Genomic DNA, 18,207 nt, shown 5'->3' with positions numbered 1-18,207 from the left:
TTTTCACAAATTTAAATTAAACCCTAGCAACCAAAATAAAAAATAAAAATAAATAGAATATATCAAAATAGAAACACCACCCCGCCCATTGTGTAACACCAACACCAATCTCCCACACAATCTCCAACCGTTTACATCAAGCAAACACCCAACAATTCAAGTCTCCAACCTCCACCATACCCACCACCATCGTTTTTAGGAAGTTTTCATCAAACTCGTCTCCTCCACCTTATACAAACCTAAAAACGAAACTTCATGCTCTGACGTAGAATTTTGCGGAAAACGCGTTTGCTCCGAGCGGTTTTCGCCATTTTATGGCGCGGAGATGTTCAAGAGACATTGGAGCGGCCTGTGGTACTAACCGAGGAGTTCTATCACTATGATTTGGTAGAACAGTTTTATAAAAGCGAGAATTGGAAGGGATAGGATTTTCATAAAGTTAGGAGGAACGAGAGAAATGTAGCGCCCGGTTGTTTAATTTGAAATGTTAGGAATTGCTTTGAAAGCAACCTAGTAGCGACAATTCGGGAACCCGATTATCTTTGGAGTTCTGCTTTGATGAAGGATCTTGTCGTGGAGGGTGAATACAATCCGACATCCCATTCGTCCCCGGACCATTTGAGAACCAATCAACCGGCAGAGCTCGGTGGATTGGTAGGAATGTCCTCGGAAAAAGACAAAGTCAATGATATCGGCCTGCAATGTGCGCAGACGTTCTGCGGAGATTGCAAACAAAGAAGTATAATTTATGTATCCTCGATTTAATGTTTAATGTGATTCGAGGAGTGGGGAAGAGTTTAGCGCCTCTCCCGTATTGATCACTAAGATCATGCTCTCCTTTAGAGAGCTGTCGCAAGATCTGCTCCTATTAAGATCAAATTGCATTCTAATGCAAGTATCTATCTGGATTGCATCCAAGAGACTTGGTGGTTGTCGCGAAGAAAAATGGATGAGTCGGAGGATGAAAGGGAAGATATGACATGGATGGATGAAAATGCATTAGAGAAGTGTAATTCTAATGTAGAGCGCGTGCAAGTGTTGCAAAACTGCCTTGCGGTGCGTTTATGGTATTAATGGAGATATCCGACATAGGCGGATAGTAGTTCAAAAGAAGCAAGGGAGCCTTCGAGGAGATTTGAAATGCTTCGAAGGGGTTACGGGCGATATCTTGTCTAACATGGAGACTATCCACCGTAAACAACAAACCCGATTATCGCGATTTTTCGATGCTTGAGATGGAAGCAGCAGCTTGTTCGAATAGAGATGCTACGACGATGCCACCCGTGGAGGACTCTGTTTCAGCCGAGTCCGACAGGCATGAGCGTCGTCGCCGAAGGACAGATGGTTCAAGCCATTCTCCATCCCAGAGCCAATCTCCATCTCAGGGTCCATCATCATCACAAAACTAGGTGCTCACCCCAGTTGGAGTTCGCTGTTATTTCATAATTTCGTTTTATTAGAAGGATTTTAATTCAGTAGTTAAATTTAAATACTAATGTGTTTATTTAATGTTGTTTGGATTTATATTTTATTTTATTTTTAATATAATTGGTTATTTTCGAGTACTGCTTGTTTTATCATTTATCCCACCTTCCCGACTTGTTTGGGGGTGGAAATATTTAGACCAAGCATAAGTCGTTATATGATCATATATATGTTAAGTTGTCTTGGAGGAAAGGTTGATAATTTGGCCGATATCGGCATATCTATGTCTTGTGTGGTGGTAGCATGAAATCTAGGAGAATTTAGAAGTTACTATCCTAAATCCAGTATGAAAGATACCAGGATTTTTAGGAAATCATGAAAATGGCTTGTTTCCGTTTTCGGTTTTGGGAATTTTCCTATTTCCGTCAAACAAATAGGGAACTTCCGATTCGTTTTTGGAAGCTCATAACCTATTTAAACTCCCCTTCTTTCTACACTAACAAACCACAATACATTCCACCATCATCCCGCACCATCCACTCCAAGTTTTACTTTCTTTTCATCTAAACTCCGGTTTCGACCGCCCTTCCGGAAGCGCTGCGCCCTTCACATTTTGAAGGAAAATTTTGTCGAGCGACGACCCGCCCTCGACCTTTGGACCTAGACCGACCGACCCCTCATACCAAAGCTAACCAGCGCCATAACATATGTCGCATTTACACAAAGAGAGCGACCGCGCCTAGCGCCGGATTTTGTGAACGCGGAAATTTCCAACTTTCAGACGGTCATTCCAGGATTTTTGTGAAACTGTTCAAAGAGTTATTGTGATGACATCTCCTATAGTCATACTTGAACAGTCTTTCAAAGATGTGTTGGGCACCAAGACCTATGGACATTGGTTCCGACAAAGAATCCTGCAGTTAGGATGGCGTCATCTACTGGTAAGTGATGATGATTCATATTCACCACACTTCTTTGCTTATTTCTATGACCACGTCAAATTCTATTGTAATCAGGATGGAGATCAAGAATTCTCCGTCGTAATCGATGACACGACACATGAATTCAATAAAAATTTGGTCGCCTTAGTTTTAAGAATACCAATACCTGATCCTGTTCACACATGGGCATATATGGTGATAATGCATATCTTTATGATTATACATATTTCCATGATTTTTATGGGGAGGGTCTTTTCGAAGTAATGGACCAAAGGCGATATAGCATTGCCCTTGGTAGCCTTTCCTTAAACGTAGGCACCACCATGTTATTCATCGATGAATATTTTGGGGAATGGCGGTTCATACGAAAAGCGATGCTACTTTGGTGACATTTTCCTCGCTTTAGGCGAGGGACGTCGCCCATTATGACATTCCCCGAAGTTTTGGTCACTAGTTTTAAGAGAGCCCAAACCATGAGGCGTAAGTATCTTCTTATGCCCTGTGTTGGTAAGCCGCATCATGCGAAGTTGTTTTTACGTATTCGTGCACAATTCACAGATTGGAAAAGGGTTGAAGTCATGAGACCCACCAATAGGGTGGTTCGCTCATTGGGAACAATGACTTGGCTGGGATGGCAGGTGCGACCTCATTTTCGGTAAGCCCATACATCCCATCAGACACAATAACACTTAACAGGTTAGCATTAGTGGATGATAAATGGCCAAGCTTGGCAAGTTATAATGGATTGGCGGGGATCGCGAAGGAACCTCATATCTTTAATGAGGAGGAGGATGCTTAAAAGGGAGATAAGGTAAGTTTTTAGTTTTGTTAGTGTCCGCTTATGTCCCAAGCAATTTAATTGGTTAACCCCATAATGGGTGGAACTCTTTATAGTTTTGGGTTGTTTTATTTCCTATATTAGTAAGTTCTAACCTTGTTTTCTGAGATGTTCCCGAATTTCATGCGCTTCAATGGTATTTTTCCTACCCTCTTTATTTAAATGCTTTGAGGACAAAGCATGCTTTTTGTTTGGGGGCATAGAAACACGTGTAATTAAGGCATCTGTTAGGATATAGATAGATATAATATGCATTTGTTTTCTAGTTAAAATTTTAAAAATTCAAAAATATAAATAAATAAGTTATGCTATACACTTAGGAATATTGGTATTGTTTTCTTTCTCTATGCTCTTAACAATCTAGAAGTCTCCGTAGCTTTTTGCATCGAGAATAATTGTTAGAAACTTAGGTTAATATATAGGTAATAATCTTTGCATCTATCTATAAATATATTACATGAGTATCTATGATTGTTAGCGATAAGTTTACTGAAATCTAGGCTAGAGTACTTATTCTACAAATCCTGTGAGAATATAGCCTAAAGCCTTATATGAGCGAAACATTTGAGAAATGACACAAGGGAGAAGTACAATCCGGATAGAGAAATCACACGTCCACTTGCTTGATCACTATGCCATATCCTAAGCGAGAATTTAGGCCCTTTTTGGATCGATATAGCCAAAAATTCAAACCTAGGAATTATTTCCCGCTAGTCGCCCCTCTGAGCCTTTCTTTAGCCTTTCATAAACCACAATCCCTTTACCCTGTTACAAAAACAAAAACAAAATAAAAATAAATAAATAAATAAATCAGCCTACCCAATTTAGAATAAGTCTGAGAATAGAATGAGGAAGAAAGAAGAAGAGAAAAACCTGTGTAAACAAAAGTTAGTTAATTGCTTCAGAAAATAAAGGAAAGAAGTTTCCATCCAAGGAAAAGAAAAATAAAAATAAAAATAAAATAAAAACTCCAAAAATAGAATAAAAGGGAGTCAAAAGCCAAAGAAAAAAAAAAGAGAAAAGAAAAAAAAAAAAAAAAATATGGCTAAGGATGGAAACAAAGTGTAGAAGGTATAAATAACAAGGTTTTCTCTAGTTACATAATATGAAGACTCTATTATCTCAGACTTGTCCTTTTTGAATATCCATTTCCTTCCTTCTTAAACCATCTCCTAATCCCCGAAACACCTAGTAAAAACCTCTAGCTCAATTAGGAATATGTTAGTGTGATAGTAAGTGGCAGATGTGTTTGATCGACTCTGACTTCCTTGTGTGTCATTGAGATTGTAAGGTAAAGTGTGCCCACTGCGCACTAGAGTAGCGAAACTTGAGTGGAAAAATCAGAGTGTTGTATCTTGACTATTATTGTGAGAACCTACTTAAGGACGCTATTCCGAGGTTCAGAAACGGATCTGCTAGACATTTCATAGTATTACTCATTGTATATATGTTTATTATAGATGATTGAGTATTATGCATCTATTAGCTTAGGTTTGTGACTTGGTTATTCTTGTTCATAGCTAGTGAGATGTATAGATAGTTTGGAGCATGAATAAGGAAACAATAGTTTTATTTCTTAGTCGTTGTAGTATAGATGAAGTTTGTGAGTACCTTCACTGGAAAACTCTCACGAGGCTATAACTCGTCCACTAGGGAATTCCTAGTGGTTTAAGGCCTTGTTGCATATGGTCAATGCAATCGCACTCAGTGAAACGAGAGTAGTTAGAACTCCATTTTTTGGTCACTTATTCTAATTCTCATCTTTGCTTGAGGACAAGCAAAATGCTGTTTGGAGCTGGTTTGATAAGAGCCCAAAATTGTAGTTTTAACCCTGTAACAGACATACTTTTAGACCAATTATGTGAGTAATAATTAAGAGTTAGTTAGCGATTACGTGTTTTATGCATTTCGGGTTGCAAAGTCCATTATGTGCAGAAATGTGCCACTTTAGCGAGATAAAGGAGCAATGGTTGGTTGCTAAGGAGTTCTATGATTAAAGGCCAAGATTCAAGAAGACAAAGCCTTTCTAAAAAGCCCGGTCAAGGCTGAAAAGTCAAAGTCAACGCGGGCGTAAAACAAAGACTCAAAGTCGTGAGAACTTCCGAAGGCAGTATCTTTGGACTCAGACCTCGGAATGGGGCCTACTTTATGTCAAAACGACCGGCTCGGAAAGAGCTTTCCAATGGTCTAAGCCTTGAGCCAATCAGAGGAGCAGAAGTGGACGAAAAGTCTGTGGAAGCCAACTGCAGCTGAAGAGGCCTTTTTGGACTGAAAGAATTGGGTTTTGGGCCTGATTCTCTGGCCCAAAACATGGCTCCAAGCCCATGCACGATTTTTGGATCTGAATGTATAAAAACAAAAGCTTAGCTCTTTGTTAATGGTAGCTAGTTAGACCTAAATTAATATATATAATTCTAGATCTAGTTTTATTAATTAAATTAAGTTTTAGTTCCATTTTCAATTCTTGTTTTAGATTAAATCTTTGAATCATTGTTCTTGATTGATTTAGATAAATAAAATAGTTTTTTTATCAATTTCGAATTGTGTATTTCAATCTATTAGATCTGTTTTAATTATTGTTGGTTACCATTTCTTAGTTGTTAATTAGATTTTAATCATTATTGTTTAAGTAAGTAAATTTCAATTTCTTACGTTATGTTTAGTTTAGATTCAATGGGAAATGTTAGTTTGATGACTCAAGGCTAAAACCTCCATTAGAGGGGTTGATGAAGCCTTGATGAAAACTTAGTGGTTAGTATAGAATTGATTGTAGAATCTATTCCACTCAAGAAGGTCGTGTTTCGCCATGAGAATGGGTAGACAACCTCACATGCTAGTTAGTATTTGGTAGAAATGCCACGAACACTAGGGATTAGAACTCGAAATTCTCGCCGTGAGAACGTGAGAATTGAGATACAACATTCTACGCTAGGTTGTTAAGTTGGATTCGAGGTGGATTCAATTCCCCTCTAATTTCTTTATCTAGATTCAAACAATCGTATTTCCATAACATTCGTAGTTAAATTCAAGTAATCAAATTCAGTAAGTATCGTAGTAATCACCTTCGTAAAGCTCTCATTGACTTAAAAACGACTAATTAGATTAGAAAACAATCCATGCTAGAGCACTAGGAGTGGAACGAATTTGTTACTCCACTCTATTTCGATAGAATTGAGAGTTGAAACTTTGATAAAATAGACACGTAAATAGTTTTAGTTTACTTACGTTTTGAGTTTCATTGTTCATTTCGTAGGTAAATTATTCATTTTATGTTTTATCACCTGACCTTGTGCTAGACCTTGTCGTGGTTGCGCTTGGTTGTTATAATTATTATAATTCCCCTGACCTTGTCCTTGTCTAGGTGGAGCTTGGTTATAATTGTTTGCTTGCCTAACATTTTGGTTATTAAACCCTGGAGGTGTAACTTGTTGATTGTTTCGCCAACTAAAGTTGGGATGTTGTCTCCATGGGGCATTAGGAATAGGATAGCTATTAATGGAGCAAACATTATCTTGCTCTAATTGTTGTTGTTCATAGGCGAGAGGACAATAGGAGTCAGGGTGCTCAGGACTCAAACAGAAATTACATGGGTTGGAGTTTACATTCATGACGGGGATAGGCTTTTGTTGAACAGAAATAGCCTCAACCTTTTTAGTTAGAGATTCGATTAAATTTTTAAGTTCTGGATCAGGTTTCATCTCAAACATACCGGCGGCCTTAACTGTTTAAGAAGAACTAGCGTAGGGGGATATCATCACTACCCCCAATTATTATTGCGTTTAGTTTGATCTTCTAAAAATTTGTAAGCTTCCGAGGCTCCTTTACTTAGGAAACTACCCCCATTCATTATGTCAAGGACTTCTTTATGCTGGTGTAGAAGTCCTCTGAAAAATGCACGAACTAACGTGTCTTTTGCTAGGTTATGGTGTGGACACTCTATAAGCAGATCGGTGAAACGATTCCAAGCCTCAGAAAATGATTCATGAGGATTCTGTCGAAAAAAATGAATCTTGGAAAGTATCTCATCCATCTTTAGGGGTGGGTAAAAATGTTCCATAAACAGCTGAACAAGTTTAGCCCACGAGTCCACAGAGTTAGGTGCTTGGGCAGTTAACCAAGACGCTGCCTTATCGGCTAAGGTGAAGGGAAATACCCTCAGTTTAATTTGTTCCGCACCAACCGTAGGATGATGGAATGTTGTAAGGACTTGTTCAATCCTACGCATGTGTTGATAAGGTTTTTCATGGTTTAAACCATGGAAAACGGGTAACAAATTAAATATGTTTGGGGAAATTCGAAAATCCCCCACTGGGTCTGCTAGAACGATGGAAGATTTAGGGTTATCGCTCAAGGCTTTGTAAAAGTCGGAGAGAGGAGTCTCTCTTTCTTCAGCCATTATGTCAGGTGTGGTGGGTGGAATAATAGCTATAGGTGTAGTGATTGGTATACTCGATAGACTTGTTTGTTGACGTTGACGGTTAATTACGTTCGGTGTTTTTCTCCGACCAGACCTTAATCTCATGCAAGTCTAAGTCTAAACACGACAACCCTCCAAACAATCTTGATATATTAGTATAAACCTCTAACTGGAGATGCGAGGTATGGAAGAAAGGAATACCTGATTACGTCCTTGCTTCGCTTATGAATAGCATCTTGTTTCTGGCGTGTTCGGTGTATATAACAAGTTAGAACACTGAAAAACTTAAAACTTCGAAGTTTGAAACAAACTGTGGAAATCCGCAAAATTCAGCTTAAGCGCTGGGTGCTCCTTTGGGCGTGATCGCTCCCGTAACTTCAAGTTAAAGTGTTTTAGGGTGGTCGCTCAAGGTTCCAGCGTTTGAAGCAGTCGTCGACTCGGTGTAATTTTTCGTGGAACTTTTCAATGCTGAAACAGACAACCACAGTATGAATCAAACAAGGGTGGGTGGGTTTAATGGGACTTAAAAATGACTAATTATACTATGAAAACAATTCTAAAGGTAACTAAGATGGCAACGGCGCCATTTGATAAATGTAAAAATGATAGTTTACCTACGAAATGAACGATGAAACTTAAAACGTAAGTAAACTAAAACTTTAGTACGAGCCTATATTTATCAAGTTTTCTACTCTCAATTCTATCGAAATAGAGTGGAGTGACAAATTCGTTCCACTCCTAGTTCTCTAGCATGGAATGTTTTCTAGTCAACTAATCGGTCTTAAGTCTAATGAGAGGTTTACGAGGGGAACTCTATACTACGAGGTGAACTAGGACTTAAAGGTATTGAAATGATAGAATGCTAAGGGTTTGAATCTAGATAAAGAATTAAAGGGAATTGAATCTACCTTAACTCGACTTAATCCTACTAACAAAGACTTGTCGTGATCCAAATTGAATGCTTTGCATATCAAAATAGTAATTATCCCTAATTATACATGGCATTTCTACCAATTCATAACTAGCATGTGAGCGATTAAACCCATTCTCATGGTGAATTAATCGTTTCTAGAGTGGAATAATTATCACGACGATTTCTAAGTTTAACAAAGATCAAGCGTCATCAAGGCTTCTTCAACCCCTCTAATGGCGGTTTAGCTTTGATTCAAACTACTATCATTTCCCATTGATTTAAAACTCGATATCATATAAAAATTCTATTCTTATTCAATTTATCTAAACAATGATTGAAATCTCAGGTAATAACTAGGAAATGAATAACAAGTAATAAAGGAATTTAAATCTAAACAATTGTAAATGACAAAAATCGAAATTGACAAACTAACTATTTTATTTATCAAACTAATGAAGAACAATGATTCTAAGAGTTTAATCTAAAACAAGAATTGAATTTAAACTAAACTTAATTTTATTTAATGAAAACTAGATCTAGAATTATCTATAGTTTTAGGTCTAACTAGCTACCATTAACAAAGAGCTAAGCTTTTGTTTTTATATGTTCAGATCCAAAAATCGTGCATGGGCTTGGAGCCATGTTTTGGGCCAGAGAATCAGGCCCAAAACCCAATTCTTTCAGTCCAAAAAGGCCTCTTCAGCTGCAATTGACTTTGACAGACTTTTTGTCCACTTTTGCTCCTCTGATTAGGCTAAGGCTTGGACCATTGGAAATCTCTTTCCGAGCCGGTCGTTTTGACGTAAGGTAGGCCCAATTCCGAGGTCTGAGTCCAAAGATATAGTCTTTGGAAGTTCTGCTGACTTTGTGCACTATTTCTGCCCGCGTTGACTTTGACTTTTCAGCTTTGACCGGGATTTCGAAAGGCTTTGTCTTCTTGAATCTTGGCCTTTAATCACAGAACTCCTTAGCAACCAACCATTGCTCCTTTATCTCATCAAAGTGGCACATTTCTGCACATAATTGACTTTGAAGCCTGAAACGCATAAAAACACGTAATCAGTATTAATTCTTAATTATTACTCACATAATTGGTCTAAAAGTATTACTGTTACAGGGTTAAAACTACAGTTTTGGGCTCTTATCAGAGCCTGAAGATATTATCGATGTAGATGATCCATGTGCTGGAACAAATTGCTAGAGACTATTTGTTGATGGATCATCAGGAAGTAAGGGATGTGGTATCGGAGTGGTTTTAGTAATGCCCGATAACCAAAGGCTTGAAACAACAGTGACATTAAGGTTCCATGCATCTAATAACGAGGCCGAATATGAAGCCTTAATTGCATGGCTGGAGATGGTCAAGTCTCTCAAAGTGAAAGATTTATCAATTTTTAGTGACTCATAGCTGGTCATCAGCCAAATTAATGGAGGATATTCAACAAAATGTGAAAATATATTGGATTACTTGAGTTTTATAAAAACCAAGCTGAAAGATTTTAATCAAATAAGGCTTCAACACCTCAACAGAAATGAAAATAGGCATGTCGATACCCTGGCCTATGCTGCAGCAATGTTGGAAAATACTGAGGGTCGTACCTTGCACATCAGAGTTCAACAGAAGCCAAGCATCAATATCGATGAATCAGAGGTTATGGAAATCGACAAGCTGGGGGCGTCAGGGATGGAAGCATATATATCATACTTATCTGATGGTAAATTACCTGAGGATAACAACGAAGCAAGAATGATTAAATCAGGAGCTCAAAGATATGTTTTGCTTGATAATAAGTTATATCAGAAAAATCCAGGAGGCTCGCATCTAAAATGTTTATCATCTGCAGTCGCGCATTTAATCATTGCTGAACTTCACGAAAGAGAATGTGGAAATCATTAAGCTGGGAGATCATTAGCAAATAAAATAACAAGGCAAGGTTATTTTTGGCCTCATATGCGAAAAAATTGTCTTCAATATGCTAAAAAGTGTGTTCAATGCCAAATACATGGAAAAGCTATACATGTTCCAGCTGAAGAGTTGCACTGCGTATCGAATTTGTTGCCTTTTGCCCTATGGGGCATGGATATTGTCGGTCCTTTAGTATCAGGATGAGGTAAAAAACGATTCATGCTCGCTGTCATAGACTATTTCACCAAATGGGTAGAAGCCATAGCATTACAACACATAAACGAGCAAGATGTGATAAATATTCTCTTCGAAAGAGTAATATGTCGAGACGGATTGCCCTATGCCATCATATCGGATAACGGGCCGCAGTTCGAGGGAGGAAAAGTAAAAGCTTTCTTGGAATCATACAAGGTAAAGCACTTCACATCTGCACCATATTATGCTCAAGGCAACGGGCAAGCAGAGACAACAAATAAAACCATCACGGATAATATCAAGAAGAAGCTGGAAGAGAAGAAAAGTCTATAGGTCGATGATCAGCTCCCAAATGTGCGTTTTATTACCCTTATACTACTGCATTACAGTCTTTCTTACGTTTAATGAAAAGATAACTCATAGATTTTATTGCCTTTTTCAGGTTACAGAGAAATTCAAATCACTTATCATAAAAGCTACGTCTTAGCACCAAAAGGACCCTCAATCACGCTTATTATGAAGACTAGAAGTTGTTATGAAAAAATTATGACAAGTCAAAGTCAAAGGTCAAAGCCTTCAACTCAGAAGATCAGAGATGGAGGCCCTTATCTCAAAATATGACATTCTCCAAAACCTATCTTGGTCAAGAAGAAATCAAATAGCAAAAGCAAAAGCAAAAGCATAAAGTGATGTGTGAGGTGTCTCAAATATAATGGAGAAGGGCAAATTAGTAAAAGGTATAAAATAGGGGTATATAAACTAAAAGTTAGGAAAAGAGAAGGCATCCATTGTATTTAGGGTCCAAACCATTTGGTTTGTAGGAGTAGCGAATGCACCTAGACTTAATCTAGTGTCATGTAGGATTTATTTTCTTGTCTGGTTTTTCAATTAAGTCATTTACTTTCTTGTTTTTCAATTCAATCTTGTTCTTGTTTTTACATTTTCTATCAATCAATCAATCTTATTTTTTTGTGTTATTTCTTCAATCAATCATTTCCTTTTATTTTCTTTCAAGTTTATGTCTTTTCAATCTTCAAAACAACTTTAGTTTTCAATGTTCTTCATAACTTAGAACTAAAAACTTGTCCTAACTAAGATCCTACCTTCTTTTCTTCAACTCCCAACCATTCAAACTTTAAACAATCTAGAATGAACCTTGATAGGGTTATATACTAAAAGTATTACTTTTGTATTAACTTTAATTCTTTATATTTTGAATGAGAATCATATGGGCAAATATTATGCATATTATATATGTTATTAGTTATATGCATGTGTCTAATACTTTATGTTGTAGATGATATGGTGTGAACACACAGAAGATCATATCATCAGTACCTTATAAAATATAAGTAATCGTTCACAACCTAGATGGATTTGGACAAAGCATTAGTACGGTTGTAGTATAATCTGGTATTGGTCTATCTTGACTATAGGATTATACTAGTACACTTTGTGTGTATTGAACAGAACCAAGTGAGGTTGTTTCTTCTTATATTGACTATATAAAAGAACAAATGCCTCTGTTATTATGGATGTTTGTCCTCCTAATCCGGATATAATAGCGGGCACTTACATGCATTGTACATTGCTTTAAATCATCAATGAGTAAGATTCATTTGTGAATCAACAAACTCGATGGATTGGGTAATAACATTGTATGTAAGGTGTGATGTTGATTATAGAAGGAATCCGTGCCCCGCAAGAAGTCGGGTTGATGATGTCCCCTTGAGGAGCTCAAAAAAAATTGTCATGTAAACCCTGCAGGTGGATTTATTCTGACATGACAATGAGGTTGAGTGGTACTACTTAAGGACATAAGAAGTTTATTAATGTAGTTGTCAGTAACTTAACTTAATCAACAGACATTCGATATAATATGGAGCCCATAAACACTGACACATAATTTGGGATTAGGGCGGTAGTGCAACAATGGCCTTTAGTGGAATAAGCCATTTGTTGATGGACTTGGGCTATGTGTTCGGGGCAAACATTGGAAGCCCAAGCCCGTCAGGAGGCCCAACCCTAATTTCTCCTCATGGTCCCTGTTGTAGGCTATAAATAGAATACTCTTTCTCTCTGGCCAAAATTCACTATTCACTGGTTCTGAAAAAGAGGCAAGAAAAGTAGATCTGAATTCGTTTATGATCTTGAGAGAAATAAGGGGGGTTGGTAGATCGTTGTCCACACAACGTCCAATCTATTCTAAAGGAATACAATAGAAGATCAAGAGGTTGATTTCGGATTTCATAAAGCTTGGATTCTCAGAGTTATTATCTAAATCGGATTCAAAGGTATGTTTTCCAATCACAAATCGTGAGAACCCATTGATTCCGCTGCGCATGGTTCTCGCGGTTTGTAGAAATATGCATTCTGAATAACGATTCCTACAAACCTCACTTCTTAAAATCTTTTAAAGTTACTACCACTAAATACACCTTCAAATGGCGCCGCCATCATGGATTGAAGGAGCAAGAATGCTTGGTTGAGCATCTAAGAAGGGAAGCATCCTTCTCATCTTTTCACTTCTTGTTTTCCTTATTCTTTTTCATTTTTGTTATTTTATTGTGTTATTTTTCTCTACTGATTTTTTTTTCCCAATACCAGGTTCAGAAATCAAAATATGGAGAGGAGCTAAAGTTGCAGCCGGGAGACGGCGTAACTTGCCTGGAGCCAACGGACAACTGCACTAGGCATTATGCGCAACCGTGGGCCCACCTCTGCACACCGGAGTCCAATTTTTTCCAGATCCAGATGTTTTTCGATGTTGAGTTGATATAAAAGCCAGGATTTTGTATTAAAGTAGGATAAACTAGTGGAACTTGTTTGTAATAGTTAGAGATAAAAAGAAAAACAAACAAAATTAGGAAAAATGGTTTTTGATTGATTTTTATGGATGAACGTGAATTGAACTTGATTGATCCAAGAACAAAAATCGAAGATGATAACATCCATGGGCTTTTGGAATGTCAGAGGAACGAATGACATTGAGAAGGCGAGGGAAATCAATAAAGTCAGAATAAGTAAGAAGCTGAGTGTTTTCTGTTTATTGGAAACTAAAGTGAGACAGGAGAAGTATGACTTGATTAGGAATATTTGTTGTCCACTCTGGGCACACACAAATAACTATAATAAGGATCCGGCAGGTCGAATATGGGTGTGTTGGGATCCGTTCAAGATCGATATAGTAAAGTTGCATGAATCTGATCAACTCATACATTGTCAAGTTACATTTAGGCCAACCAATGAAGTATTTTTACTGACGGTGGTGTATGTAAGGAATTCAAAGATGCTCAGGCTAGGGCTATGGAGGGAAATTACTGCGATACACAATACAGTCACGGTGCCTTGGACTGTGGTGGGAGATTTTAACAACATCTCTAAAGCTGAAGAGAGTGGGTGGCAAACCCGGTACATCCGAAAGTGAAGTTGTGGATTTTGTGGATTGCATCCAAAGCGCCAGGATTGTCGGATCTAAGTTTTAATGGTTTTTCTACACGTGGAATAACAAAGTGGTGGGAAGAGGAAGGATTATGACCAAAATTGATAGATGCTTGGTTAATGGTCTATGGAATAATATATACCCTACTTCAAGGGTGGAGTTTCTGCCGCAAGGAATTTCAGACCACTCTCCAGTGTTACTTTTCATTGGTATGATTATAACAAATAAAAGCTTTGCCATTCCGATTCAAAAATCATTGGGTGCAGCACAAAGAATTTCAGGAAATGTTGTCGGAAACATGGGCAACACAGCTTTTTACCAATCCGATGTATCTACTGATTCAAAAGCTTAAGCTCTTGAAGGATAAAATCAAGCCGTGGGCTAGGAGGAATTTTTCTGACATTCACACAAGAGTGCAACAGGCGAGAGAAGTGCTATATGATCTGCAAAGACAAGTTCAGAACAAGCCGTGGGACTTGAACTTAGGACAAAATGAAAGGATAGCGCTGGAGAAATACAGTGAGCTAGCAAGAATTGAGGCTGAGGAAATTAAGGAGAAATATGATGAAGCGTGGGTAAGGGAAGGAGACAAGTGTACGGCTTTTTTCTTTAAAGCTTTGGAGGAAAAGAAGGCCAAGAGTGGCATTTGGTGTCTGCAGAACCAAAGTGGTGATTCTGTGACTGGTCAAGCAGAGGTGTGCAAGGCGTTTTTGGAATTCTACGGAGAGATGCTGGGGTCTGAATCTGACGAGATAAGTGGCAGAGGCTTCTTTAATTGACTTTAAAAGTCAAAGCAGTGGTATCACCGAACATGGCAGCAGAGTTAGGCAGTGATATATCACCGGAAGAAGTGAAAGCAGCTCTCTTTGGCATGAATAAGAAGGCAACCCCGGGACCAGATGGTTTCACACCTTTCTTTTTCATGAGTTGTTGGTCTATTGTAGGGAATGACTTTACAGGCCATTCTCAATGCTTTTAAATTTTGTAAATTTCCGAGAGGTGTTAATGCCACTTTTCTCTGTCTTATTCCTAAGGTTCAAAACCCCACAAAGGTTGAGGACTTTAGACCTATTGCTCTATGTAACACGGTGTATAAGTGCATATCTAAGATCATAGCAAATAGGATTAAGAAAGTGATCAATGATATTGTGCATTCTAACCAGTCCGCGTTCATTCCTGACAGATCTATACAGGACAATATCCTTCTGTCTCATGAACTCCTCAGAGGCTATGACAGGAAGTATGGTACTCCCAGATGCTCTATAAAGCTGGATATAAGGAAAGCGTATGACTCGGTGAGTTGGAAGGCTATACTAACGATGTGCAGAGTTTTCAAATTTCCGGAAACTATGGTTAAATGGGTAGAGATGTGCATTGCGACTCCTTCATATTCTATCCTGATCAATGGAGCTCCGGAACGTTTCTTTGCTGGAAAAAAAGGTATTCGCCAAGGTGACCCATTATCACCGTATCTCTTTGTGTTGGTGATGGAAATCCTAACTGCTATCCTGATGCAAAGCTTCAACAACAAAGATATCCTGTTTCATTCCAAATGTAGCAAGGTGAGGCTGTCTCATCTAGCTTTTGCAGATGATGTTCTCATGTTTTGCAAAGGTGATAGTGCATCAGTGACAGCGGTTAAAGCAGGGTTAAAAACCTTTGGAGATGCGACAGGGCTAAAAATCAATACTCACAAGACGTCTTTACTAGCTGGAGGCCTTAGTCATACGGATGCAACAGCTTTAGCGGAGATTATGGGTATTGATTTGATTAAACCACCAGTAAGATATCTTGGGCTTCCACTCATCTCTGCTAGGCTGGGGATTAGAGAATGTCAACCGCTAATAGAGAAGGTTACTAGTAAGATTTCGAACTGGAAGTCAAAGCTGTTGTCTCATGCAGGAAGATTACAAGTTATAAACTCGGTGCTTCTTGCTTTTCACACCTTTTGGTCCAGAACTTTCATTCTACCTTCTACGGTTCTTGAACAAGTGCAACAGATATGTGAAAAAATTTGTGGACTGGGTCTACAGAGAGGAAAGGGCATCACCAAGCTAGTTGGAGTTCTGTTTGTCTGTCTAAGGAGGAAGGGGGTCTGGGAGTCATGAACTTACAAAGGTGGAACATTGGAGCTTATTGTGGGCTGATTTTTAAGGTGATCACAAGAGAAGAAACGGTTTGGGTCGACTGGACATGGCAGCAGCACATTAAAGAGAAGTTTTTCTGGTCCATGAGTATCCCAAAAGACTGCTCATGGACGTGGAGAAACATCTTGGAGACGCAGGTCCAGAGCCAAAAAGTTTATCGTATGAGATTGCGAATGGGGAAGACACTCTTTTATGGCATGATGTTTGGTGTTCGAGATCTCCTTTGATCGCAGACGCAGAAGCAAGAGATGCATGGGACTATCCACTGAATGCTACTGTAAGTATCCTTATATCCGATGGTTCATGGAACTCAGAAGTCCAAAATCTGCAGGCGGCAAGTTTGAGGAAGGAAATCACTGAAGTGCAAATCAGCTTGCACCTGGAAAAAGACTACATTGTCTGGACTCCTCATCAAAGTGGCAAATTTACTTCCAAGAGTGCTTATGAAGCTTTGTCCAGAGCAAGAGAGAGGAAACCTTGGTGCAGTATGGTATGGGGAAAGTGGGTTCTGCCACGCCATTCCTTTTCCACTTGGCAGCTGTTTTCTAATAGTATACCAACACAAGACAGGTTAGTGCATAAGAGGATCCTTAACAGGTCGATGTGCTGTTTATGTAACGATAGCAGGGAATACTCGGTGCATTTATTTTTTGAGTGTCAATACTCAAGAAATTTCTTTGAAAGGGTGAAACAGATACTAGGTATTCACACTGATGCCTCCAATGCGAATAGGGAATGGGTTTCGATTATCCGACAATGTAAAAATGTTGAGGTGGGGGAGATATATAAGGTGTTCATATGTGCATCGGTGGATTATATATGGAAGGAACGTAACTCAAGACTCTTTCGACATGATGGCAAACCTCCGGAGTCAGTTTTTAACAAAATGGTTAGAGATTTGAGAAACTATCTTCAGGTGCTTCGACCGGAGCTCAGAGAGAGTGCAAGAGGAAGAGGGTTGTTGCTTAGAATTGGGATCACCAGTGAATTCAAGCAAATGTGATGCAAACTAATCGCACATGGATTCCTCCGATCGGCATGAGATTGAAAGCGAACATTGATGGAGCCTTGAATAGCCATGGACCGGGACATGGAGGAGTGATAAGAAATAATGAAGGCAGGGTTATGGCTGCATTCAATGGAAGTGGTGGTATGGCGTCAGTTATATTCCAAGAACTAAAAGCTATAGAGGTATGTCTTGATAGATGCCTGTTAGAAGGATTCTTAGAGGTAGAAGTAGAAGCGGATTCTATAAGAGCCGTCAATGCAATCAACAAAATTGAGGAACCTCCCTGGTATTGTCGAGATGTTGTAGCGGCTATTGAAAGGATGAAGGACAGATTCAGTTTCATATCTTTCTCACATGCTTTTCGAGAAGTGAATAGGGTAGCTGATTATTTTGCTAGTTTACATAGAAGTGATGAAAATGCTGAATTTTCTACTGTACATTTTGCTTATCCTCTAGATTTTGTTGTACAAAATATTGTAAATGAGGATGAGAGGGGTACTATATATGTAAGGAAAAGTTAAATTAATACAGGTGGGGGTCGGCCTAACCCTAGCTTATTTGGAAAAAAAAAAAAGTTGTAAACTTACCAAGGGATTAGAGTTTTCATTGCCTTGGGAAGTTCAAGTGTGTGAGGCAAGTTGTGAATCAAAGCTCACACACTTTGAATCAACTGATAGGGTTATATACTAAAAGTATTACTTTTGTATTAACCTTAATTCTTTATATTTTGAATGAGAATCATATGGGCAAATATTATGCATATTATATATGTTATTAATTATATGCATGTGTCTCATACTTTTTGTTGTAGATGATATGCATATTCACAACCAAAATGGATTAGGAGAAACCATTGGTATGGTTGTAGTATAATCTGGTATTAGTCTATCTTGACTATAGGATTACACTAGTACACTTTGTGTGTATTGAACAGGACCAAGTGAGGTTATTTCTCTTTATACTGACTATATAAG

The 18,207-nt window shown here is 38.4% G+C and overlaps 2 protein-coding genes across 2 annotated transcripts; both read left to right on the top strand.

Annotated features, from left to right (window-relative positions):
• The first annotated feature begins 16,330 nt into the window (after positions 1-16,330).
• LOC147475246 (uncharacterized) lies at positions 16,331-17,237 on the top strand. The gene is made up of 2 exons (XM_086585346.1): positions 16,331-16,794; positions 17,141-17,237. The coding sequence occupies exons 1-2, from the start codon at positions 16,331-16,333 to the stop codon at positions 17,235-17,237; spliced, it is 561 nt and encodes a 186-aa protein (XP_086441472.1).
• A 25-nt stretch (positions 17,238-17,262) lies between these two features.
• Positions 17,263-17,754, top strand: LOC147475245 (uncharacterized). Its single transcript, XM_086585344.1, has one exon. It carries the CDS (start codon positions 17,263-17,265, stop codon positions 17,752-17,754), a length of 492 nt encoding a protein of 163 aa, XP_086441470.1.
• The last annotated feature ends 453 nt before the right edge of the window (positions 17,755-18,207 follow it).

The sequence above is a fragment of the Coptis chinensis genome, chromosome 9 (genome assembly GCF_015680905.1).
Source record: "Coptis chinensis isolate HL-2020 chromosome 9, ASM1568090v1, whole genome shotgun sequence".
NCBI classification, from domain to species: domain Eukaryota; kingdom Viridiplantae; phylum Streptophyta; class Magnoliopsida; order Ranunculales; family Ranunculaceae; genus Coptis; species Coptis chinensis.
Note: the sequence above shows the minus strand (reverse complement) of the source record. Positions and strands in the feature narration are given on the sequence as shown.

What these genes read in the sequence shown, in the direction of transcription:
- LOC147475246 (XM_086585346.1), top strand. Translation starts at nt 16,331, where the DNA reads ATGGACGTGGAGAAACATCTTGGAGACGCAGGTCCAGAGCCAAAAAGT. An exon ending in AGTATACCAACACAAGACAG is followed by an intron (nt 16,795 to 17,140) that starts GTTAGTGCATAA and finishes AACTATCTTCAG; the next exon opens with GTGCTTCGACCGGAGCTCAG.
- LOC147475245 (XM_086585344.1), top strand. Translation starts at nt 17,263, where the DNA reads ATGAGATTGAAAGCGAACATTGATGGAGCCTTGAATAGCCATGGACCG.